The sequence below is a fragment of the Hakea prostrata genome, chromosome 9 (genome assembly GCF_041222555.1).
Source record: "Hakea prostrata isolate BN-2017 chromosome 9, UWA_Hpros_2, whole genome shotgun sequence".
NCBI classification, from domain to species: domain Eukaryota; kingdom Viridiplantae; phylum Streptophyta; class Magnoliopsida; order Proteales; family Proteaceae; genus Hakea; species Hakea prostrata.
This window is the reverse complement of record NC_142608.1, coordinates 7469300-7490792: the sequence shown is the minus strand read 5'-3', so window position 1 is coordinate 7490792 and position 21493 is coordinate 7469300. Positions and strand designations below refer to the sequence as shown.

At 36.4% G+C, this 21493-nt stretch overlaps 2 protein-coding genes across 3 annotated transcripts; one reads left to right on the top strand and one right to left on the bottom strand.

The window, feature by feature from the left end:
• Nucleotides 1-2: 2 nt before the first annotated feature.
• LOC149004414 (xyloglucan endotransglucosylase protein 6-like) lies at nt 3-1392 on the bottom strand. The gene is made up of 3 exons (XM_089168301.1): nt 1174-1392; nt 979-1079; nt 3-885 (listed from the first exon to the last, which is right to left on the bottom strand). The coding sequence occupies exons 1-3, from the start codon at nt 1337-1339 to the stop codon at nt 283-285; spliced, it is 870 nt and encodes a 289-aa protein (XP_089024427.1). The 5' UTR covers nt 1340-1392; the 3' UTR covers nt 3-282.
• Nucleotides 1393-8608: 7216 nt separating this feature from the next.
• On the top strand, nt 8609-14476 carry LOC149004413 (uncharacterized). Of its 2 annotated transcripts, none has more exons than XM_089135542.1 (2): nt 8609-9853; nt 14275-14476. In XM_089135542.1, the coding sequence occupies exons 1-2, from the start codon at nt 8744-8746 to the stop codon at nt 14347-14349; spliced, it is 1185 nt and encodes a 394-aa protein (XP_088991668.1). In that variant the 5' UTR covers nt 8609-8743; the 3' UTR covers nt 14350-14476. The 2 variants fall into 2 exon arrangements, with proteins under 2 accessions (XP_088991668.1, XP_088991669.1); XM_089135543.1 differs by having other exon boundaries at nt 8609-9932; nt 14275-14475.
• Nucleotides 14477-21493: the final 7017 nt, after the last annotated feature.

Genomic DNA, 21493 nt, shown 5'->3' with positions numbered 1-21493 from the left:
AGCTTTTTATCCTTTTCAATCCCATAACATATGTTGACATAAAATTGTTGCGCCGGCATTAATATTTCTCTCTAACGCTAACACAAATTTTTGCATCTTTATCCAAAAGACTATATTTTTATAGGTAATGGACAATCACTGAACATGGAGCTCATGTTTCTCTCTCCCACCCTCCCCTTTCTTTTTACATTGCGTTGAAGTTATTTCCTTGAGTGAAATTCCAAAACCTGCTACTGCTCCAAATAAGCAAAAAACACTGCTACTGCTTCAACTGTCCCCTGTTCAGTGGTGACACTCGGGAGGGGAAACAGGGAACCTCGAAGAATCTGTGCAGTAATCGTAGATAAGATGATTGGCCCGAACCCACATCAGTTGATGGTTCTGATGCAAATTCAGCTCCGACAGCACTGGTTTATCCCACCAATAACCCTTATCGCTTGCACTGCATCGTCTGAAATTCTCGTCCGCAGCCACAGAAACAGGGCACTCGCAGCCATCAATCTGAAAACCCTTGTAAGAAGCCACGAATGGAGCATGTGTCCAGTTCGTCTTCACCCTTCCTCCTTGAGTAGCCCAGTCATCAGCATTCCATATGGAGCTGTACACGCCCATGGCTTGATCCTTTGGGAACGCCACCCCCTGTTTCTCCTTGTTCGTAAACACTCTTATCGGTGTTTCGTCCACAAGAAAAATCACTTGACGTTGGTTCCAGAGAATGGAATAGGAATGAAAATCTTTAGTAGGGTCGAACCAGAGGTTCATACGCTGCTCCTTGTTTCCCACTCCGTTCACGAAGACGTTCGTCTGAATAAGGTAAGGCTCCCCTGTTGTGTTCCCAAGAAACTCGAAGTCGAACTCGTTGTGACTTGGACCGTCTGATGACATCTGATCATAACATAACAGTAGAAAGTTATAAACTTGGAGGTAGAAAAAAAATTCTTGAAAAAACCCATTGTTGAATCCAGTTTTAGTTCTTACATAAAATGCTGTTACTGTTCCTGCAGAATCTCCCTCAACGAGTTTGATCTGAAGTGTTGTCTTGCCAAACATATACTTACTCTTTGACGCAAACCCAGCTCCTGTCGTCCAAAACCACAGTTTTTAGTAAGAACTTGAGAATGTGTAAAACTCATAGCATGACACTAAGGAGAAAGAGAAGAAAACGGAACTGACCAGAATAATTATCAAGCTTAAGTTTAAGCTGCTCTCCCTCGTAAACGAAATGGTCGAGTGCCCAGCTTGGCTGGAAGAGCTCATCGAAGCTCGATGCACTCACTAACCCAACCAAAACGATAGCAGACAAGCTAAACAAGAAGAACTTGATCAACGAAGCAGCCATTGGAGCTCTGGGAGTAACTTGTACTCTACAGTGTGAGGAAGACGGAGCAGCATCCCACATTTTATAGCCACACTGCCAGACAAGCCAATCTTGCATTCTACGCTATCTGAATCATCCACCTAATTTGCCACATCATCAGCCATTGTGTGTGTGAATCAAGATAAACAGTGGCCACGTAGGACTGCACGCGATACAAAAAATATCTAGAGCTAGCCGTTGCGGCAATGCCACATAGCTGGCCATGGCTGGCACTGTGTAGTCTTTATTCTGTACAACCCCGTCTTTATTTGGAAAAGCCGAACGTCAGGAAGAGAGCCAATAGAAATGAGAGAAATGGAACAGTACAGCTGTCAAAAGGACGCTTCCAGCTGGCGACGGAAGAGTAAGGACAACAGGCGTTTAAATGGGAGACAGTGCTAAGCTGGAATGGTATGTCAGTATGTGGAAGGGTAGGAAAGTCTTTTTACCTTTTCTCCACTGCAGTTGGTGGAGGGTTTTGGGGGCGAGTGCCAACTGCCAAGTTCTTTTCTTTTATGCGAAAGAAGAAAGCACAGTTCTATTTTTGACTTTGCTTATGTCAGATTCAATAGCCAGCTGGCACTGGCGTGAGATTATTATTCTTGTGTGTCGTCTCACATACGTTATCATATCCCCATGACAAAAAGTTTCCACCCAATTGGAGGCTTGAGTTTCTAATCACATTAGAAAAATTAAACAAAATTCAATTTTTTTTTCAAAGAAAAGCATATTAACGAGGTGGCGATGGAGCGGAAAGATCACTTGTGGCAGACTTGGGCCTGAACGGACGGACGGCATCACACGAAGTCCGCACCGACGGCAAAGCCCCCTTTACGGCCGACCAATATCCATTTTGTTTGCCTTTTCTTTTTAAAATTTCTTTCCGTCCGTTACTCTTTTTGAATGATTTTTCTATCGGTAAAATTTTATCCGGTATTCCGATCCGTGTTATCCTTCCGGGGGGGTCGGTTTTTCGGTATTTTGTGGTCCGGATTGCTTTCGTTCTATCCACGTCCCTTGCAATACATCTCCAACAGGGTTTTAAGAATTGTGCCTAAAATTCAAGACTTCATAACTGGGCAGGAAGTGGGTAGTACAATCTAGCCAGATTTCAGAACTCTTAGAATTAGAATCTGAACCAAAACTTCTATAATGGGAGAGATTTGGGGTTTTTCAGCAGCAAATAAGGAATGTCAGATTTACATGCTTGTTTTCTCCTTCATGGGATGACACAGTTTGTGTTGAATGTGTGTTTAGTGATTCACCCCTTCTATGTAGTAAGTGCTCCTCAATGTAGTTTTACCAATCCAGAGAGTGCTGAGACCTGAATACTATGCATGTCATTAAATGATAACCATTGAGAAGACCATGTCAATAATACCAACATCAATAATGGAGTCTGGTTTTTTCTCACTTTCCCCTTTTTGACCAATAGACCAACATCCATCAATACAAAGCATTAGCTACCAACAATCATCTACCAAAAAAAAAAGCTACCAACTATAACAAGAAACAGGTAACCAACCACTGACATGCAGCCTTAAAGACAATTAATATGAGGTGTCCAAGAATCCAACAAGCCAGTAGTACAAAAATCTAATAAAATTTCATTCTTTCATCGACAAATAGCGGATAATTCCTACAACCCTTTGTGTCTTGGGGTGAGATCAGACAATGCAAGTGAAATTTGGACTAAATTTTTTTGGAGATGGAAGAAAAGATTTAGGTCTACAGAATAACTTAAAAAAGAATGTATCTAATTTGAGAAACAATGAATGAATGTGGAAAACGATGAGGTTTTTGTTTGGAAATGCTTACCATATGGTGAATGTGACCTAGAGCCAATCCTTTGGAAATTCACCATATGCTGCACCCAAAACATGAGAATGTATTAATCCTTTTCATGTAAATTCTATGATCTACAATAGAAGTGAAAGGTCAAACCATGAAAAGTGCAAACCAAATACGAACGGGAACTGACTACAGTGTGAATCCAAGCCTTTCTAAATTGATTTATTAGGGTTTCATGATTCTTTTTGACATTATTTGCCTTTGCTTAAAACCTTTCTTCAGGCAACCTGCTGTGGTCACTTGACCTCCAAAAATACTTTTCGATTATAGAGGGAAATTTAGCCTCTTCAACATTTCTTTGAGGAAGAGAAATGCTTAGCAGATAAGCTTTACAACTGATTGGTAACATGCAAAGTCTGATTATATGACCTCCTTATTAGTATTTTTAGAAAGGAAATGTGTCAACAACATTTATTTTAGAAAGACTCAGATTTTTCTTCCACAAACAGAAATGTTAGTGTTTTTGTCCTCTGGGAATGCGTTCTCTGTTTGTGTCATTGGCAAATTATAACTGAGGAAGTGTCACCCTAAGAAAAAAGTATTGAATAAAGAAAAAGCTACCAAAGATAATCAAATAAATTGCCAAGCAGAAATTAACATATTGAACAGCAAATCCCCTGTTCCTTTGGGGTGAGAGGGGTTATTGAAGACATCCAGTGCTTGGCCTCTAAGTTCATAATTTGTAATTTTTGTTTTGCTCCCAGGGAATGCAACCATGTAGTTGATTCCCTGTCCCTGAAGGACTTTCCTTCATGGGAAGGAAAGTTTGGTCAGCTTCCTTTCCTTGGATGCTTGAACTCTGTTTTGTGCCATTGGCTTCTTCCACTGTTTTGGAATGGAATACTTATTACCCAGAAAGAAAGAAAAAAATAATCAAAGAAATTCTAATACAGTCAAATGGAGATATAAAGACCAAGACCATAATGCAATCAACAGAGAACGCAAAATGCCCTCAACACTAAAATCCCCTGCTGTGTGCTTCATTGAACATGGCTTTGCATCTGATCTCATCTGCTCTTCATCAGAAAACAGAAATCCACAATTCAAGCAGCAGATCTCATCAATGTTGAGAAGATTCTCCTTTTGGTGATCCACAGCTCTTGATTAACACAAAATCCGCCACAAGCACCAGAAGTCCAACCATCAAAAGACAAACAGTACTAGCAACAACTCAAAGCACATAAAACGGGGCAAGGAAGAATGACAAAATATCTCAGATTCTCAGCTTTAGGACCAATAGCTTAATAATAATCACAGGAAGTAAAAACTAGGCAGATCAAGAAGCATGAAGACAAAACCAGCAGCCTTAAATCCTAGGGAGATACGGTCTGCAAAAGGCAATACAGTTGAAGCACCAAGAATTTGAATCTTGTCATATTACATGGATATTTATATATTCCAAGAGCAAACAGCCTAATTAGGTTCTGGATCTGCATCTATGCGTCTAAGCTCTAAGGTTTGAAAAGGAAGATGGATACAATCACTTCAATGGTGTGATTTAAGGACTAGAATTAGTGGTCAAAGCATGCACATCCAAACATGCTTCTGCAGTTCTAAGAATTGTGCTTAAAATTCAAGACTTCATAATTTGGCAGGAATTCAGTTCTAGAATCTGGCCAGAGTTCAGAATTCCTAGAACTAGAATCTGAACCAAAACATTTAGAATGGGGAAGGGATGGGATTTAGGGTTTTCCAGCAGCAAAAAATTAAGGAATGTTGGACTTGCATGCTTCATCTCCTTCATGGGATGGCAGAGAGGGAGACTATTAATTTACCACTTCTGTGTAAGCAGAGAGGGGCTTCAATGCAAATTTATTTATTTACCCCTTCTAAGTAGTAAGTGCTCATCAATGCAATTTTACCAATTCAAACAGGGTTGAGACCTGAATGCTAAGCATGTCATTAAATTCAGGATGCTAAGTGTGAAGATTAATGGTGCTAAGTCAGATTGACTATGATATAAAAATTAAACCTAGCTACATTCAAATTACTCTTCAAAAGAGGACCAAGAACTAGAATCAATGTTGTCAAAGGAAGATGACAAGTTCCAAGCAAAGCCATTAAGACCAAAGTCCATCTGAAATCCAGGATGAGGAGCAGTTTAAGTATTCACCTCATACATTGTTGAGTCATGGTTTATCGCTGAGAACGATGGCGAGGGCGATGAAAAAGATGCTTCCATAGAGATCAAATCATCAACACATTTGATCAGGTTCTTCTGAAACTCTTTGAAACCCAACTTCTTTAACTCAGGCACATCATTTAACATCTCTACTTTCTTCTTCTTAGTTTTATTTTATACTAAAGATAACTTGGTATTACTTAAGGTGAACAGCTACAGAGTTTAGTAGTATCTATTACTACTAATGTTTTCCGATATTCTACGGAGGATATATATGCAAGATACAAAAGCCACTGTTGGAGTGCAGGTTGACTAGAACCCTTAATGTTTATACTCTTCATATTACCTACCAACTTTATCAAAAGCGGTACATAAGTTATTGGCCACGTATTGTGGTTCCGGGGTGAAAGTAGATCTCGCACATCGTTGTCATCACACCATACTTCTTCAATTTGAAAATTTCTTTGTTGTGCTTGATCCATTCCATCCTTTATCCCACTTAGTAGCGCCTCTATCACATTCCCTTTCCGAGATCCTCCTATACTGATATACATCAGTTGTCCTTTCCAAAATAGCCACACACTCCATCCAACACTGTTTAGAACTGTGTTATGTACCCCTATACAAAATAAAAATAAATTTCTTCTTCTTAGTTGCAAGTTGTTCTATAACGCGGGTGAGTTCTTGACTAAGTTATTGAAAACATTAAATTACTGTTTATTTTTTTCCCTTCATATTTTGATAGAGATATTTTGAAATTGAAAGAAAATAAACAATGATTTAACAATTTCAGGGCCAAAATTGGACTAATGTGTCTAATGAAAATCTAATTTTGAGTTGTTTATGTTTTACAAACGTTGTTAAGTGCTTTAAAGCCTCCATTTTGAGGTGCTAGTGCAATTTATTCCTTTATTTTATATAGAGATAGAGGTATTACATATGCCGTCAGCAGACGTCAAACCCATGATCTATTCACTAAGAAGTATTGGTCTTAAGCAACTCTATCGGCGACCTAATGCTCCCCACTACACAATGTTCGGACTTTTTATCGAGTGCGACCTATGCAAGCTAATTTTTTCCTTTTATGTTTCCTTAAAGTCATTATAAAAGTTTTAATTTAATAGGTCGAGTAAAATTAAGGTTTTCCTTTTCTTGATATGAAATGTTATCATAATTTTGTTATATATATGGTAAAAATGGAATTTAATTTGAGAAGGGAGAGAATTGGGATGAATCGTGGGAATTTAGGCTGTTAGTTATTCATTGAAAACAAGCGGTTGGTTCTTTTTTGTTTTTGTTTTTTTTTTTCCTCCATACGTAATGGTAAATTAAACCTTTTTTTTGAATTTTTCTTAGAGATTTTTATATTTATTTGATAATCCATTTTTATGTTTTCGCTTTGAGTGAAAATAGAGGTTGTTGCACGTGGCAACCTCTCAGACCTCATTGGGCCCACCTTGGGAGATGTCCTCCAAGGGACCCATCAGTACTTGAGTAGAGAATGATTTTTTATTAAAAAAATGGAAATTTAGGAATACCCCAATATAATTGACGAAAAAAAATAGACATCTCAAAACTATGCCAAAACTAGTAGCCACCCTTTTTTCTATTAGATCCATTAATTAGCTAGAGGAAATGAAGAATATACCCCTAGTTGTATTATTTTGTAATATATTATACGCTAATGAACCCGGCGAACCGGGCGAAACTTCTTTCTTTAGTTCCAGATTCCTTCCTTTTGTCCCTGCACAAGGTTTTTATATTTTGATTTTCAAAGGGGCAGAGGCACAATTTAACACCTCCTTGACACCTCTACACATAAAAGAAGGCAGTTCAAGAGGCTAAGGAGAGAATCTTGAAATAGGAAGGAGATCAAAAACAACTTGCTCAAAGCACCATAATACATTAATTGAGCCCTTCAAATGCTATCTCACTTTCCAAATAAATACCAAAAGCCCATGTAGACCTTTTCAGCCGTCAATCATGAACCATCAGCATACATTAAAATCTTAGAATAACCAAAGTATTCACTTGCCAATGCATCATTATCAAATTCCAAGTTATTATAATCATAACGTTGGAGACGTAAGGGTTTCACTTCACAGCCTTGTTTTTTTATGGAGCAAATTGCAAGCAAAAGTACTCTAAAATTGAGGCCTTTAAGGCACCGACACTCTATTTTATGTTGGGATAATTGTATTACAAAATTTTCAAATACATAAAAATAAAATTGCAATATAATTGAGAGATGAAGATCTTTAGCCAATCTGGAGAGCTTGAAGTTGCAACCGAACGAACCACCGATCAATGAGGTTGAATCACACTTTGAGTGTTGTCTTTAAGGTAATTAATGCACCTTACTATCGAGGGTTATTCGCACCACCACCTCTAAGATAAAGCAACCTCCAACTAAAAGATGAGTTAGTTCTTATACTTCTTTCAAGGAGCCAAAAGGCTAGAGCACAACACTTATACAACTCAAGAAAGAAATAAACTTTGTAAAACAAATAATGTGAGTGATGAATGTTTTTATTTTTACACAACATGCAAGAAAAGTTGGGTTTATATAAGCCCAAACCATAGCTCCTCACAAGGGAGGGAATCAATGAGCTTTTCCCTCATCCACTAATGTGAATAAACCCCATTGACTTAACATGATAACATCCCCATTACTTGGAGAAGTAATTCTCATATTCACTTCTTTTGAATGAATTTGATTTAATCCATGCAAATACCTTAACCCTACTCCTAGTAATGGCCATGAATGGTCATGAAGTTGAAAAACAAAAATGAAGGTCAAGAGTTAGAATTTGAGTAAATTCCACCCTTCAAGTAAACCCACCTCATCATCATGATCTAAACATCTTTAAGACCCATGACCAATGTCATGAAGAGCCTCATAACCATGGTCATGAAAGGTCTCATTTATTCATGGTGCCTCATTACCACCTTTACCTCATGAGTCCCACACATAAAAAAAACAATTAAATAAAAAAAATACAAAAATTAATTTTGAAACTTAATATATTAATAATATAGATTTTAATAAAAAACCAAACATTTTATCTTTGAAAAATACATAAGTTCTATTTCGTTAGAACGATACCTAGGTTCTATTTCTTTATAAGTAAAGACTATTATACCCCTGTGTACAAAAGGGCCTTCTAAATACTCTTCACCATTTTTTTTTTAACGACTCTCACCCTTTTTTTTCATTTTTTTAAATTTAATTTAATTTAATTTTAAAACGACTCTTCACCATTTTTCTTGCACGCAGAAACCCTCATGAGGAGTTAGCCAAACCCTGAGGCCTAAGCGAAAGCTAAGCCCTAAAAAATTAAATCTGTAAAACCCTTGAGCTCTAAGCCCCACCCGATTTTTCAAACTTGCTCTGAACATTTGGGCAAGGTAGGATGACTTCTCTCTTTCGTGTGCTATGCCGCAGCTTCTGCACTACAACCTCTGCAACCAGCGTCTCCTCGAGGTCCTCGACCAAGCTGGACGCCATTGTTAACGACGTTTTCAAAGAACGCAACTTGGCATCACTTGTCAACAAGTTCAAAAAGTCCTCCGAGTCCTACCGGTTTCGCTGCAAGCACCGGGTATACGAGAATACAATTCGTCGCCTCGCTTCGGCTAAACGATTTTCCGACATTGAAGAAATCCTAGAAGATCAGACGAAGTATAATGACATCGAGAAAGAAGGCTTCGCGATACGGCTCATCTCCCTTTATGGTAAATCAGGGATGTTCGATAAAGCATCTCAAACGTTCGACCAATTGCCTGAGCTAAAGTGCCAACGCACAGTGAAGTCCTTTAATGCCCTTCTCTCGGCTTGCGTCGATACCAAGAATTTTGATAAGGTCGAGCCCCTTTTCCGCGAGCTTCCTTCGAGCTTGTCCGTCGAACCGGATGTTTACTCGTACAATATTATGCTTCGCTCTTACTGTGAGATGGGTTCACTCGATTCTGCACTTACGTTTCTAGATGAGATGGAGAAGAATGGCGTCACGCCAAATTTGGTCACATTTAATACTCTTCTGAATGCGTTTTATGAGGATAATAGATTCTCTGACGGCGAGAAGATTTGGGTTAGAATGGAGAACTCCAATTGCGTTCCTGATATTAGAAGTTTCAATGCGAAGCTGCGTGGCCTTGTTCTTGCGGGCAAGATATCAGAGTTGGTTACGTTAGTTAAGGAGTTAGAGACAAAGGGACCAAAACCTGATATACATAGTTTCAACGCTTTGATTAAAGGACATTGCAATGTTGGAGATTTAGAGGCAGCCAAATTGATTTACGGTGAATTAGATGAGAAGGATCTTGTGCCGAATCGATCAACCTTTCAGGCACTTGTACCTTGCCTTTGTGAGAAAGGGGATTTCGATCTTGCTCTTAAGTTCTGCAAGGAGAGTTTGAACCGTCGATGCTTTCTGGATGTTGGGTTGTTGCAAACTGTGGTTGATGGCTTAGTCAAGGAGTCAAAGCTTGATGAAGCAAAGGAGTTTGTGGAGCTTGCAAAGGTACGGTGTTATGGTAAATCTAGCTTGAAATTGCCGTCAGATGGGGAATGAATATTCGCAGTTTGCTTCATTTTCATGTGTAAGTCAAGCTCTTCGTCATCAGATTAATTTATACCTCAGAAATCTGATGATATAACTAGGTTTATTGCTTCTTGCATTTACTTATAATTGTCATTACAAAGTGTCTTTCTTTCAAACATCCGTACTCTTTCCCTTAGTATTTACCTGATCTAATCACTCCCTCTTTTCCTTTTGTTACATTCAAAGAAGGGTACTTTTTTTGTGCTATTCCTTGCTTTATTTATTGTATCTTATCAATCTTTTATCCACCTTTTATCTTTTCCTCAATTGATTGATTGTGTAAGTTTAGATTTGTATGATTTCTGACAAGGAAAGCAGGCTACTAACATTAGGATTTGAAGATCCTGGCTTTAGTCTAGTTTTAGTATTAAGTAAATGATGGTGCATTATCTGGGGAGGAGCTTAGAGGCTTTGGACGTGTATAAAAAAATTAAAGCAATAGAAGTTATGATTATTCCCTGCTGTAACTCGATTCTGTGGATAACAAAAACTATAGAACAACAAGGTTGTTAATGAACAGAGTTATTGGAAAATAAGAAGTTTATTCTGTTAAATTGATAAACCACTCATCAGTTTCCAAAAGCAAGAATATTTTAGAACAAGAACTTGTCATGATATCAAATCCGTGAGGCTCACTGAAGGTGATCCAATGCTTAACTCTATCTCTGTAACTTCGCAGCAGGTGAAAGAATAGTGCACAGAATTTTGTCTGCAGGAGATGAATACTTTTAACTTGCTTTTTCACAAAATACATCTCAGTAGTTATAACCACATTGAGCTTCCAATATCTTTTCACTCAGTATCCTTTGTATCTATCTTCAAGTGCCTGAGGAAGATCCTGGTGATACACAGCACAAATTGTTGGATTCCTTTTTAGTAAGAACTCATGAGACTCCAATAAAGCAATTTTGTGGAAATTAGAGTTAAGATGTTGGTTAAATGAAAGACCTTTATCTAGCATAGCATCTGTAAGACTGTTGTAGTAGTTAATACCTTCCAGATTAGGTTCTCCTGTCCCATAGTTGAAGTATAAGGTTCAAAATTAAAAGACCATGGAACAGAGAAGAAATAGGCTTTGGAACTTCAATGAACATGATATTAAGAATATGTAAGCATCCATGGTCTACTCGCCCGCTAAGTCATGCTTCATAAGGCTTTTTTAGCATAAGTTAAAACTGGCCTTTCTTTGACTAAATGATAGTTAAATGTTATTGGTTGGGCATTTTCCTTCTAAATTTAGAACATGTAAGGCATCCTTTCTGTTAAATCTAAAACATAGAAGGGATGAACGTTGAATCCCAAGTAGTGCTTAATTTGAAGTCATAAAGAACTATGGTTGGGGCATGGTGGTGCTTATTTTTATCAATCCCTTACTACAACAATGATGACAAACCTTGTCCCAACTAAATGGTTGGGCATATATGAAGTAGACTTTCATTGGAAGGTTCAGCATAAGAGGGATGAAGGTGTGGAGCGAAGACGATTCGAATCCAAGACCTCATTGAACTTACTGCCCCACCACTGTGCATGAAGCACATCTACCTGAAAGTGATGATATTGGTCCGCAGCTGTATGTGTTGCTGGAGTCCAATATCTTCCCTGTCAAAATGCTCAGCTAGTTCAACAAAACAGAGTTCATTGCTCTTTGATGAATTTATATTTCACTACACCATATTTAATATTAAAAGTTATTGATGTGGATTCAAATAGAAAAGGGCAGACCCGTCCAAAGGCTTCCACACAAGCAGAGTCCAAGGGATAATTTTAATTCCCATATGTTAATTCCCTTATTCTTCTCATCCACAGCTCCTTCAAACAACCACTCCACCATGATGGTATCATTCAATATTACACTTCGATAAGCTTGCCAAGGAAAAGGAAAATTTATAAAGGAAGGAAAATACAAAGCAAAAGAATCATTTTGACTGAACATGGTAGGCTGACGAAGCTGTTCCATAGACCAATCCTTGTGGAAAATCAGCTCTGCTGATAGCCTCAGAGTCTATCTACAGGCCAAAAAAATGAGTCTAATGAATGAGCGATGCCCATTGTAGAAATCAATTCCTGGTGAATTCAATGTTCCACACAAGTTTTAAATAAAAGTTAAACTGAAATAGGAGGAAGAAGAGGGTGTCTCGGTTCTGGCGTTGTAGCCTGGAAGGTGAGCAAAAGTTTGTGATGGTTTGCTGAAGCTGTCAGCCTTTGCTTTCCCTTTTATGTACATGTTTCACCTTAGCGATACCATTTTCCTAATCGAGCCTGTGCTGAGCCTGATTAGGAATGGGCTAGATTTTTCTATCCAAATGGCTGTATAGGATTATGAAAATTGATGCTTTTCACTAGCTATCAGGTTTGATCTCCTCAAAGCATTCTTTGGAATGGTATCTTCAGGTTGAATTGGTTGGGAGAGGGTTGCCAAGTTGGTCTTGCACTCTATAAATCCTATATTACTGGCCAACGCAGAGTTGTTCTAATGGTGAAACCAACACTTCTTAGTGAAGAGGTGAAATAAGTGATGGTTTGAAAACCAGCAGGTAGCTTATTATATGTAGGTTATCACTTATGGCAGCTAAATTAAGACTTTTTTGTATGACAACAGTGTCATTGTTTGTGAAATATATGGAGTGTAACAATACTCTAAAAGCAAAGATGATCACGACTTTTAGAGTATTGTTACATCTTTTGGTATGGTGTGAGAGAATTGGCTTAAACCCATTCATTCTCAAGAGACATACAATTAAAACACCACAGAATGGATCCAAATCTTCCTATTTTAATTATGTGTAATTTTCATTTGGATCCCCTGAGGTTTGGTCCATGTCATTTTTAGTCCAAATAAATGGACACTTTGCATCTACCTCCCCTGAGGTATCCAATAAGATCAACTAAGGACAAATTGTAATTTTTATGACAAAAATACCCTTATGTCTATTCTACTGTAAGATTTGCATCATTATTCACAATTAAATCCAACCGTAAAAATCACAAATCTAACTGACAAGATGGATAGAAGGCTTTAGAGACGCAAATACAAACAGATGAAACGTAAGATATGCCGCCGGTATAACCTACCCTTCATTTGCCATGAACTTCTACGCGGACGGTGCGGAAGATTTTGTCTTATTTCCTCCGGCAATGCGAGGAGGAGAAGGAGAGACAGAGGGAGAGGGAGTGCAGGAAGAAGGAAAAGCACAAGGCGTCATAAACAGAGTACTCTCTTTCGTCTATAGGTTCTCCACATCGATTGCGATTGAGACCATCTCCACCAACGGCTCTTCTTGGGTAATCTCAAAACACTCCCCAAGAGAAACCCTCTTCTTCTTGATGGTGTTGGGTTCCTCTCTGCCGAAGAAGATTTCTTTGACTCCAAATCCTCTTTGTCCTCTTCTTTGATGGTGAATAGAAGCCTTTTGCCCGTACAAAACATGCCATTACTAGGGTATTCTTGAGTCTCGTTCTCTGGTTCTCTGGTTCTCTGAATTTGAATTCAAGTGAGGGGACAACAAGGTTTCAGATTTTCTAGGGTTAGGAAATTTTCAGAAAATTGTTGCACGGAAGGGAGAAGAAAGGGAAAGCGGTTGGGGAGGTTCTAGTGGTTTGGGCATTGTTACTTGACGAAGGAGCGAACAAACAATGCTGCTACAACTTTACAATCACACAGGGGCTGCCGTAGGGTTTCCTCCTCTGGAAGCCTTACCTCAACCCCTTCGAACCTCCTTGGTATATTGTTGGCTATACCTCTCAGCAAATTTTATTAATGGATTATCATTTTCTTCTTGCTCCGCCGTGGAAGTTGTTGGAGCTGCCGTGGGTTCAATGTGGGACTGTTTTTTCCAGCAAAAGAAGTATACTTGCTCCTTATAAGAGCAGCTACTATTGGCGGCGACTGTGGCAGCGGTAGCGGTGGTGGTGGTGGTGGTGGTCGTATGAGGTCCCCCTGAATCGTCAGACTCTATCTATGGTGGCATTCTGCTGTCGGAATCTTCGCCTGCACTAGAGAACATGTAAGATGCAAATACCCCACTCTTTTTTTATTTTCACCGTTGGATTTAACTGTAAATCCATGATGCAAATCTTACAGGTAAAATAGACATGAGGGTATTTTCATCACAAAAATTACAATTTGTCCTTAATTGATCTTATCAAATACCTTAGGGGAGGCAGATGCAAAGTATCCATTTATTTGGACTAAAAATGACATGGACCAAACCTCGGGGGTCCAGATGAAAATTACCTGTTAAGTATAATTTTAGGGTCTCTACGTACATTAGATCATAACACAAGAAAATAAGAATATATTAACTTTTTGCAGATGACAACTTTTTCTCTTTTTTTTGTAGGAAGAGGACAAGACAAAGAGGCTCAACGGGAGTAACCGTGTTCATTCCATTGGATTTGTGGGTATTATCAACTAAGATTAGCACGGGTTTTTATTTACTGTAGCAGATGGTTGCGATTATGCTAGGTGTGAAAAATGATCCAACGGTGTTAAATAAATTTGTAGGGTTACATATGTAAATATAATTTTATCTTTTTAAATTCAAGTATTTAATATTTTACGAATTTACAAAACCCAAACCCTTGACTCTACCCTCCCTCCAACATTGAGGACAACCACCACAACCTTTGCACTTAGAACCACGGCAGCGCCACCGGAAGAGACATGGCTACTAATGTCTCAGCCAGGATGGGTGGTGCCGGTGCGAATGGCATGGGGTCAAGACTACTAATTTCATTCTTTATTCCTTAAAAAAATCATTTTTTTTTGAGGGGGTTTTATCAAATTGAGTTTTAACACTTCTTGTCACTATCAAATCATTCTACTTATATATCTGTAACAATTGGAATTTTCAATCCTGAACCGGAGATTTAATGATCTCAAGTTTTTGATAACTCTTTTGGGTAAGCTTTGAATGAGTGGGGTGAATCATGGATATTCACAGATTATTCCCTAAACCTTAACGCTACGGCAGTGTTGGGATCACTCACGCAAGTTTTTGAATATCTGGAACCGATCTTGACTGATTTGGGTTTCGATTGGATTTAAGATCAATTAGAATCCATATTTGAAGAAACAAGTGACCTAACCCTAGTTTTTGTGCAAAATCAATTTGAGCCAGGTGGATCCAAAACGAGGATCTATTTTAGTTGATTCGATTTGGAAGTGATTGTTTAATCCAGATTGGAAACATATTACATTCTTAGAACTTTCTGAGCTGAATATTGATCACAGGCTCCAGCCATTGCAACAAATAAAAATCCAACTACCACTAATATAAGGTTTTGACGAATAAAGTATATATTGTTATAAATAATATTTATTATGGATGTCCATTACCCCAAAGAGATTGTACTTCCAATTGAAGATCTCAATTACCTCAGGATGCAATATTGGTGAAGATCACAACCATCTCATTACACAATATTGGCAGTCAATATTTCCATTCTATGCACCTTCTATCTTGGGCGGCAATCTATCTTTTCATATCAAGAATATCTTATTGTGTGCAAGAATCATATATTGTATTTCCATATCAGAGTAGATGCTCCTTCTACTATAAATATGTAATGCACTCAACTGAATGAATTACTTCTGATTGAACTCATCTTGTCTTTCTTCTTTGTATCTAATATATTTTCTCTTTATTTTATAACACGTTATCGACGATTCCGCTCAAGAGCGAATCCGCTCAAGTATTGAGTTTTGAGAAGAAAACGGCAAACAATGTATCATTATGTTTTCTATTCCAAAGTGAAAATAATGATCGATCTCCTGCCGTTTTTGTAAACAATGGAGTTTACCTTGTCCATCTTGAAATGTAAGTGCATCATGATAAAAGGTATGTGTTTTATTGAATATAAGAATCAATCAAATAATAAGATATTATGTTGCTTTAATGATTGTGGTTTTATTTATTGTATATAGTGGCTGCTAGCTTTGCACCACAAAGATTGTTAAATGCATCTGAAGTTCTAAGATTTGAAATTGTAAATGAATATAGTTCTACGGATGCACATGAAGTTGAAAGATTTAAACGTAAATGAATACAACCTTGATGTACTGAAGTTGCAAGATTTGAAGCGTAAATAAATCGATTCTATGCACATGAAGTTGCAAGATTTAAACGCAAGATTTAAGCGTAAATAAATACGCTTCTAGTATTTAAATTAATTCTCTTTTTAATTATAAGGGAAAATATTATTCATGAAAATATCCCGCAAATTTCAGATTTGTTGTTACAATAGTAATATTGTAAAAGGAGTTTTAAGAATACTCAATGATATCATGCCTATTTGTGGCTGAGTAAAATAATGGACTATTAATGAAAAGTCATGAAACTCATCTTATTAGTTTTACTCCATTCCCTCAAGTGAATCAACAATTCATAATATGCCCGAAAGAAGGCAAAATTAAAATTATGATCATGACTGTAGAAGAGGATGAGGCAAAAGACGAATAATTACCGTCATTATTATGGAGTAAATAAGAGAATAATAGGATTCTCAATATAACAATTCAAGAAGTGAAAATAATATTTTTTACCGATTTGGTATGAAAGCTATTAGACATGTATCTATCATACTCCACAATATTTAATTAAGTTTTGTCAAGCCTTAATTAAAGAAATAAAAATAATGTGGAGATAAATTGGATTTTCCAAAATCATGATACTTGAACAATTTTTGCCTATTAAAGTGATGATTTTAATGGCCTCACAAATACTACACATCTAGATGCTACAAACTCTTTTGAAGATAATAGTTGAAGATTTGATTATGTAATTCTTTTATCTTCAAATCTCATCTCATATGTTAGTTTATCTTAAATTTAATCTTTTTCTTTTATAATTTTTTTATTGACTTTTTATATATCTTTTAATATATTTTGTTTCATTTTGATGAAAAATGTGAATATTCTTTTATATGCTGTGACGCATATTATACTGAGAGAAAAATATACATATTTCTCTTATTTGATGATCGGAAGTCAATGTTCATATAAAATCGGTAGTACAACATTGATTGGAAGCTCCGAAAGAGCTAATCTATTATTATCGGGAGATAACATTGGCTATGAATAATTCATTATTTTGTAGTAAGTCTCAAAGAAACTTATTAAGTTTCAAAGCTATTTGCCAAAATGATTATCGATTGAGACTACAAATAATGATATAAGTAAATATCTATACAAAGGTATTAGATATTTCTCCCAATTTGTACTACCGAATATCCATGGTTGAAACACATGCTTGGGTAAATCAAATGAACATTGATTCCAATAATTTTATTATTTGGCATTACCGGTTGGACCATACCGGATCAAGTATAATGCGAAAAATTATTGAAAATTCAATTGTCATCCATTGAAGAACCCGATCAATTAAGTGAATTTTCTTGTATTGTTTGTTCTCAAGAAATATTTATTATTAAATATTCACCAACTAAAGTTGAGATTGAACATTCTCGTTTTTAAGCGTATAGAGGTGAAATGTATGGGCCCATTCACCCATCATGTGGATCATTCAAATAATATATGATTTTAATAGATGCATCTATAAAGTGGTCACATGTATGTTCATTAAGAACTCCAATTTGATGTTTGCAAGATTGTTTGCTCAAATAATGAGATTAAGAGCATAATTTATGAATTATAAGATAAAGACAGTTTATCTTGATAATCTTGGTGAATTTACATCTCAGGCTTTATGATTATTGTATAACAACCGAGATCACGGTTGAATAGCTCTTTACTCATGTTTATATCCAAAATGGTTTGGTAAAATTATTTATTAATTGTCTCCAATTAATTGCTAAACCATTGTTTATGAGAACAAAGCATCATTTGTACGCATCGAGCCAAAATGTTGCCATAAATTCTCCCTATTACAATTGGCTTATGGTCGAAGCCAAATATTTCTCATCTTAAAATTTTTGGATGTACGCTTACGTTCCAATTGCTCCACCACAATGAACAAAGATGAGTCCCAAAATAAAGTTGGGAATATATGTTGGATATAAATCTCCTTATATAATTCAATATATTGCTAAGGATAGAGATTTATTTAATGCAATACTTCTGAGTATTATTTTGATGAATTAGTTTTTCCAACATGAGGGGAGAGAATAAGCAGTTTGGAAAAAGAGATTGATTGTATGCATTATCATTATCTCATTAGATCCTCGTGAGCACTATGAACTTGAAGTTCAAAGGATAATGCAATAAATATTATAAATCAACTGCCGATTTGTTGACCGCTAAGAGTTACTAAATCTCATATTCCAATGTAAATGCTCCAATTAGAATTGATGTCCCACATCTATCGTCAAATGAAATTAAACCACATTTAAACGTGGAAGATCAATCGGTTCCAAGGATAAAATCCTAGAAAAGGAAAGGAGCAATGATCAAGATGGTCATAATATGGAGACAATTAATTATGAAGATCCTCAAGACATAACTTTCTATAAAACCCCGGAAGAGGTTCGGTAATAATGATGAGATCTCGATTAGTTATGTCATTCGGAAAAGATGGAACCGAAAGATAAGTTGTCAACAACATTTTTGCATATTATGTTATTGTTGAAATAATACATCAAGACGAGGATCTTGAATATAAATTTGTTGATGAATATAAATCAAGAAATGATTGCCAAAATGTAGAGATGCAATTCAGCGATTGAATTAGCTTGAAAATTAAAGTTTTTGGACCTGTAGTCCAACATTTGAAGGTATAAAGCCGTTGGGTACAATTGAGTTTTCTCGAAAAATGAAATGAGAAAAATAATGAAATCGTGATATATAAGTATGAATTATGGCACAAGAATTTTCGCAGATGCCGCATTGATTACATGGAAACATGTTCTCTTGTGGTGGATGCAATCACCTTCGGATATCTTATTAATCGCGTATATGAAAATTTTGACATGCGTCTAATGAATATTATTCACCTATTTATATGGCTCACTCAGTGTGAAATATATATGAAAGTCCCTGAAGGATTCAAAATGCCTGAAGCACATAAAAATTCCTAGGAAGTTTGTTCAATAAGGCTTCAGAGATGATTATGACATATATGATATAATCTCCTTAGTGGATATTTACTAAATGAAAAGTATAAAAATGATCCAATTTATTACTGTGCCTTTATTAAAGGATATGGATTTAATTTTAGTAAGTATATATGATGATGATTTAAATATCATCGAAACTCTTGAAGAGTTTTCAAAAGCAATAGATTATTTTAAGAAAGTTGAAATGAAAATCTTGAAAAGACAATGTTTTGTCTTGATTTGTAAATTGAGCATTTGACGAATGAAATATTCGTTCATCAATCAACTTATATAGAGAATATTTTGAAGAGATTTTATCTAGATAAAATACATCCATTGAGTACCCCAATGGTTGTGAGATCGCTCAATATAAAGAAAGATTCATTTCGACCTCAAGAAAATAGTGGAAAATTTCTTGGTCATAAAGTACCATACTTAGTGCAATTGGGGCATTAATGTATTTTGCTAATAGTATAAGACCAGATATAGCATTTTCTATAACTGTATTAGCAAGATTTATCTTTTCTCCAATATGAAGACACTGAAATGTTATAAAACATATATTTCAGTATATTTGAGAAATTATTGATATGATATTATTTTATGAATGTGGATATCAACTTACTAGTTTTGCAGATGCAAGATATTTATCTGATCTACATAAAACTAGATCTCAAACATGCTATTTATTTTCAAGTGAATGTTAGCTATTTTATATTTGGTTAAGATCAATGATACAACACATTCATGAAGCATGCAGTCTTCTACTAGAAGAAGGAATTTCAACAATATTATATGAAGATTATGCTGCATGCATAACTTAATTGAAGGGATGATACATCAAAGAAGATAGAACGAAGCATATTTCACCGAAATTCTTCTTCACTCTTGATCTTCAATGAAATGGTGAAATATATGTTCATTGAATTCGTTCATGTGATAACTTGACAGGTTTATTTATTGAGGCGTTGCCTACTTCAAATGTTGAGAGTTGGTATATGATAATGGAATGTACGTATTCAAAGATATTCAATGATGTTATCATCGGGGGGAGTAAAATCGTCTTGCCTCTTTTCCCTTAACCAGGTTTTGTCCCACTGGGTTTTCCTGGTAAGGTTTTAATGAGCGACTACCAATACGTATTATTTAGATATGTATACTCTTTTTCCTTCACTAAGATTTTTTCCCACGTTTTTCTTAGTAAGGTTTTAACGAGGTACATTATCTATTGATGGACATCCAAGGGGGAGTGTTATAAATAATATTTATTATGGATGTCCATTACCCCAAAGAGATTGTACTTCCAATTGAAGATCTCAATTACCTCAGGATGCAATATTGGTGAAGATCACAACCATCTCATTACACAATATTGGCAGTCAATATTTCCATTCTATGCACCTTCTATCTTGGGCGGCAATCTATCTTTTCATATCAAGAATATCTTATTGTGTGCAAGAATCATATATTGTATTTCCATATCAGAGTAGATGCTCCTTCTACTATAAATATGTAATGCACTCAACTGAATGAATTACTTCTGATTGAACTCATCTTGTCTTTCTTCTTTGTATCTAATATATTTTCTCTTTATTTTATAACATATATATAAATTTATTTTTATTTCTTCTCAGTTTAAGTAGTTATTACTGTTATTAATATTTTTTCTAGAAAACAGTTCAACCTACGATTGCTTAGCAAGGTAAATATAAAGAGGTTTTTTTTTTTTTTTTTTTGTGCGTTTTTTCAGCACACAATAAGAGTATATTGAATATACCTGAAACAGAAAACCTATTAGGTCCCGGCCCATGTGAACCCCAACCTTACTCTATGAGAAGGAAAAACATGAAAAAAAAAATGTATACCTCTCTCGTGATGGGAAAGTGATCCGAACTCAAATTGAGACAGTTGAAGAGGAGTCTAGATCTTCTCCACCTGATCTGTCTATCATATCATCGTACTACCTCATATTACCATTCTTCTACACTCATATGAGGTAGTAAGACTACCACGTATAGGCTTTGCCCGTTGTAAAACATGTAGTGTGGGAGGACATTTTAACTGGTAGGTCTGGGTGGAGAGATTCTCCTCTAGCTGAAGAGAGCACACACTAGCTTGCCTTGATGACTGACAAGGGTTGAAAACACGATACATCAGAGAGTAGAGCTGGCCAGACGTGGAGAGTCTGAATCTGACGCTTCCCGACCACAAAACCTATGGGGCCCACGGTGAAAAATACTTTTTGAAAAAAAAAAAAACTTTTTCACCAGTGGGACCCATTGGTTTTTGTGGTCGGGAAGTCATGGGGGAGTACAGAGCACAGAGTACTCCCCCGACAGAGAGATGATCCGGATTCAGACGTGGACTTGGCCATTTGGGTCAGTTAAGACCAAACATCGATCACGTGAAGCTTGAAAACATTTATGTGGTACAAATTACCGTGCACAAATCCGATTCACAGTTTGCATTCTAGTTTAGTCAAGCAGAGCAGTCTGAGTATTAGGAAAA

What these genes read in the sequence shown, in the direction of transcription:
- LOC149004414 (XM_089168301.1), bottom strand. Translation starts at nt 1,339, where the DNA reads ATGGCTGCTTCGTTGATCAAGTTCTTCTTGTTTAGCTTGTCTGCTATC. An exon ending in TAAGCTTGATAATTATTCTG is followed by an intron (nt 1,080 to 1,173) that starts GTCAGTTCCGTT and finishes TTTGGACGACAG; the next exon opens with GAGCTGGGTTTGCGTCAAAG. An exon ending in GAACAGTAACAGCATTTTAT is followed by an intron (nt 886 to 978) that starts GTAAGAACTAAA and finishes TGTTATGATCAG; the next exon opens with ATGTCATCAGACGGTCCAAG.
- LOC149004413 (XM_089135542.1), top strand. Translation starts at nt 8,744, where the DNA reads ATGACTTCTCTCTTTCGTGTGCTATGCCGCAGCTTCTGCACTACAACC. An exon ending in AGTTTGTGGAGCTTGCAAAG is followed by an intron (nt 9,854 to 14,274) that starts GTACGGTGTTAT and finishes TTTTTTTTGTAG; the next exon opens with GAAGAGGACAAGACAAAGAG.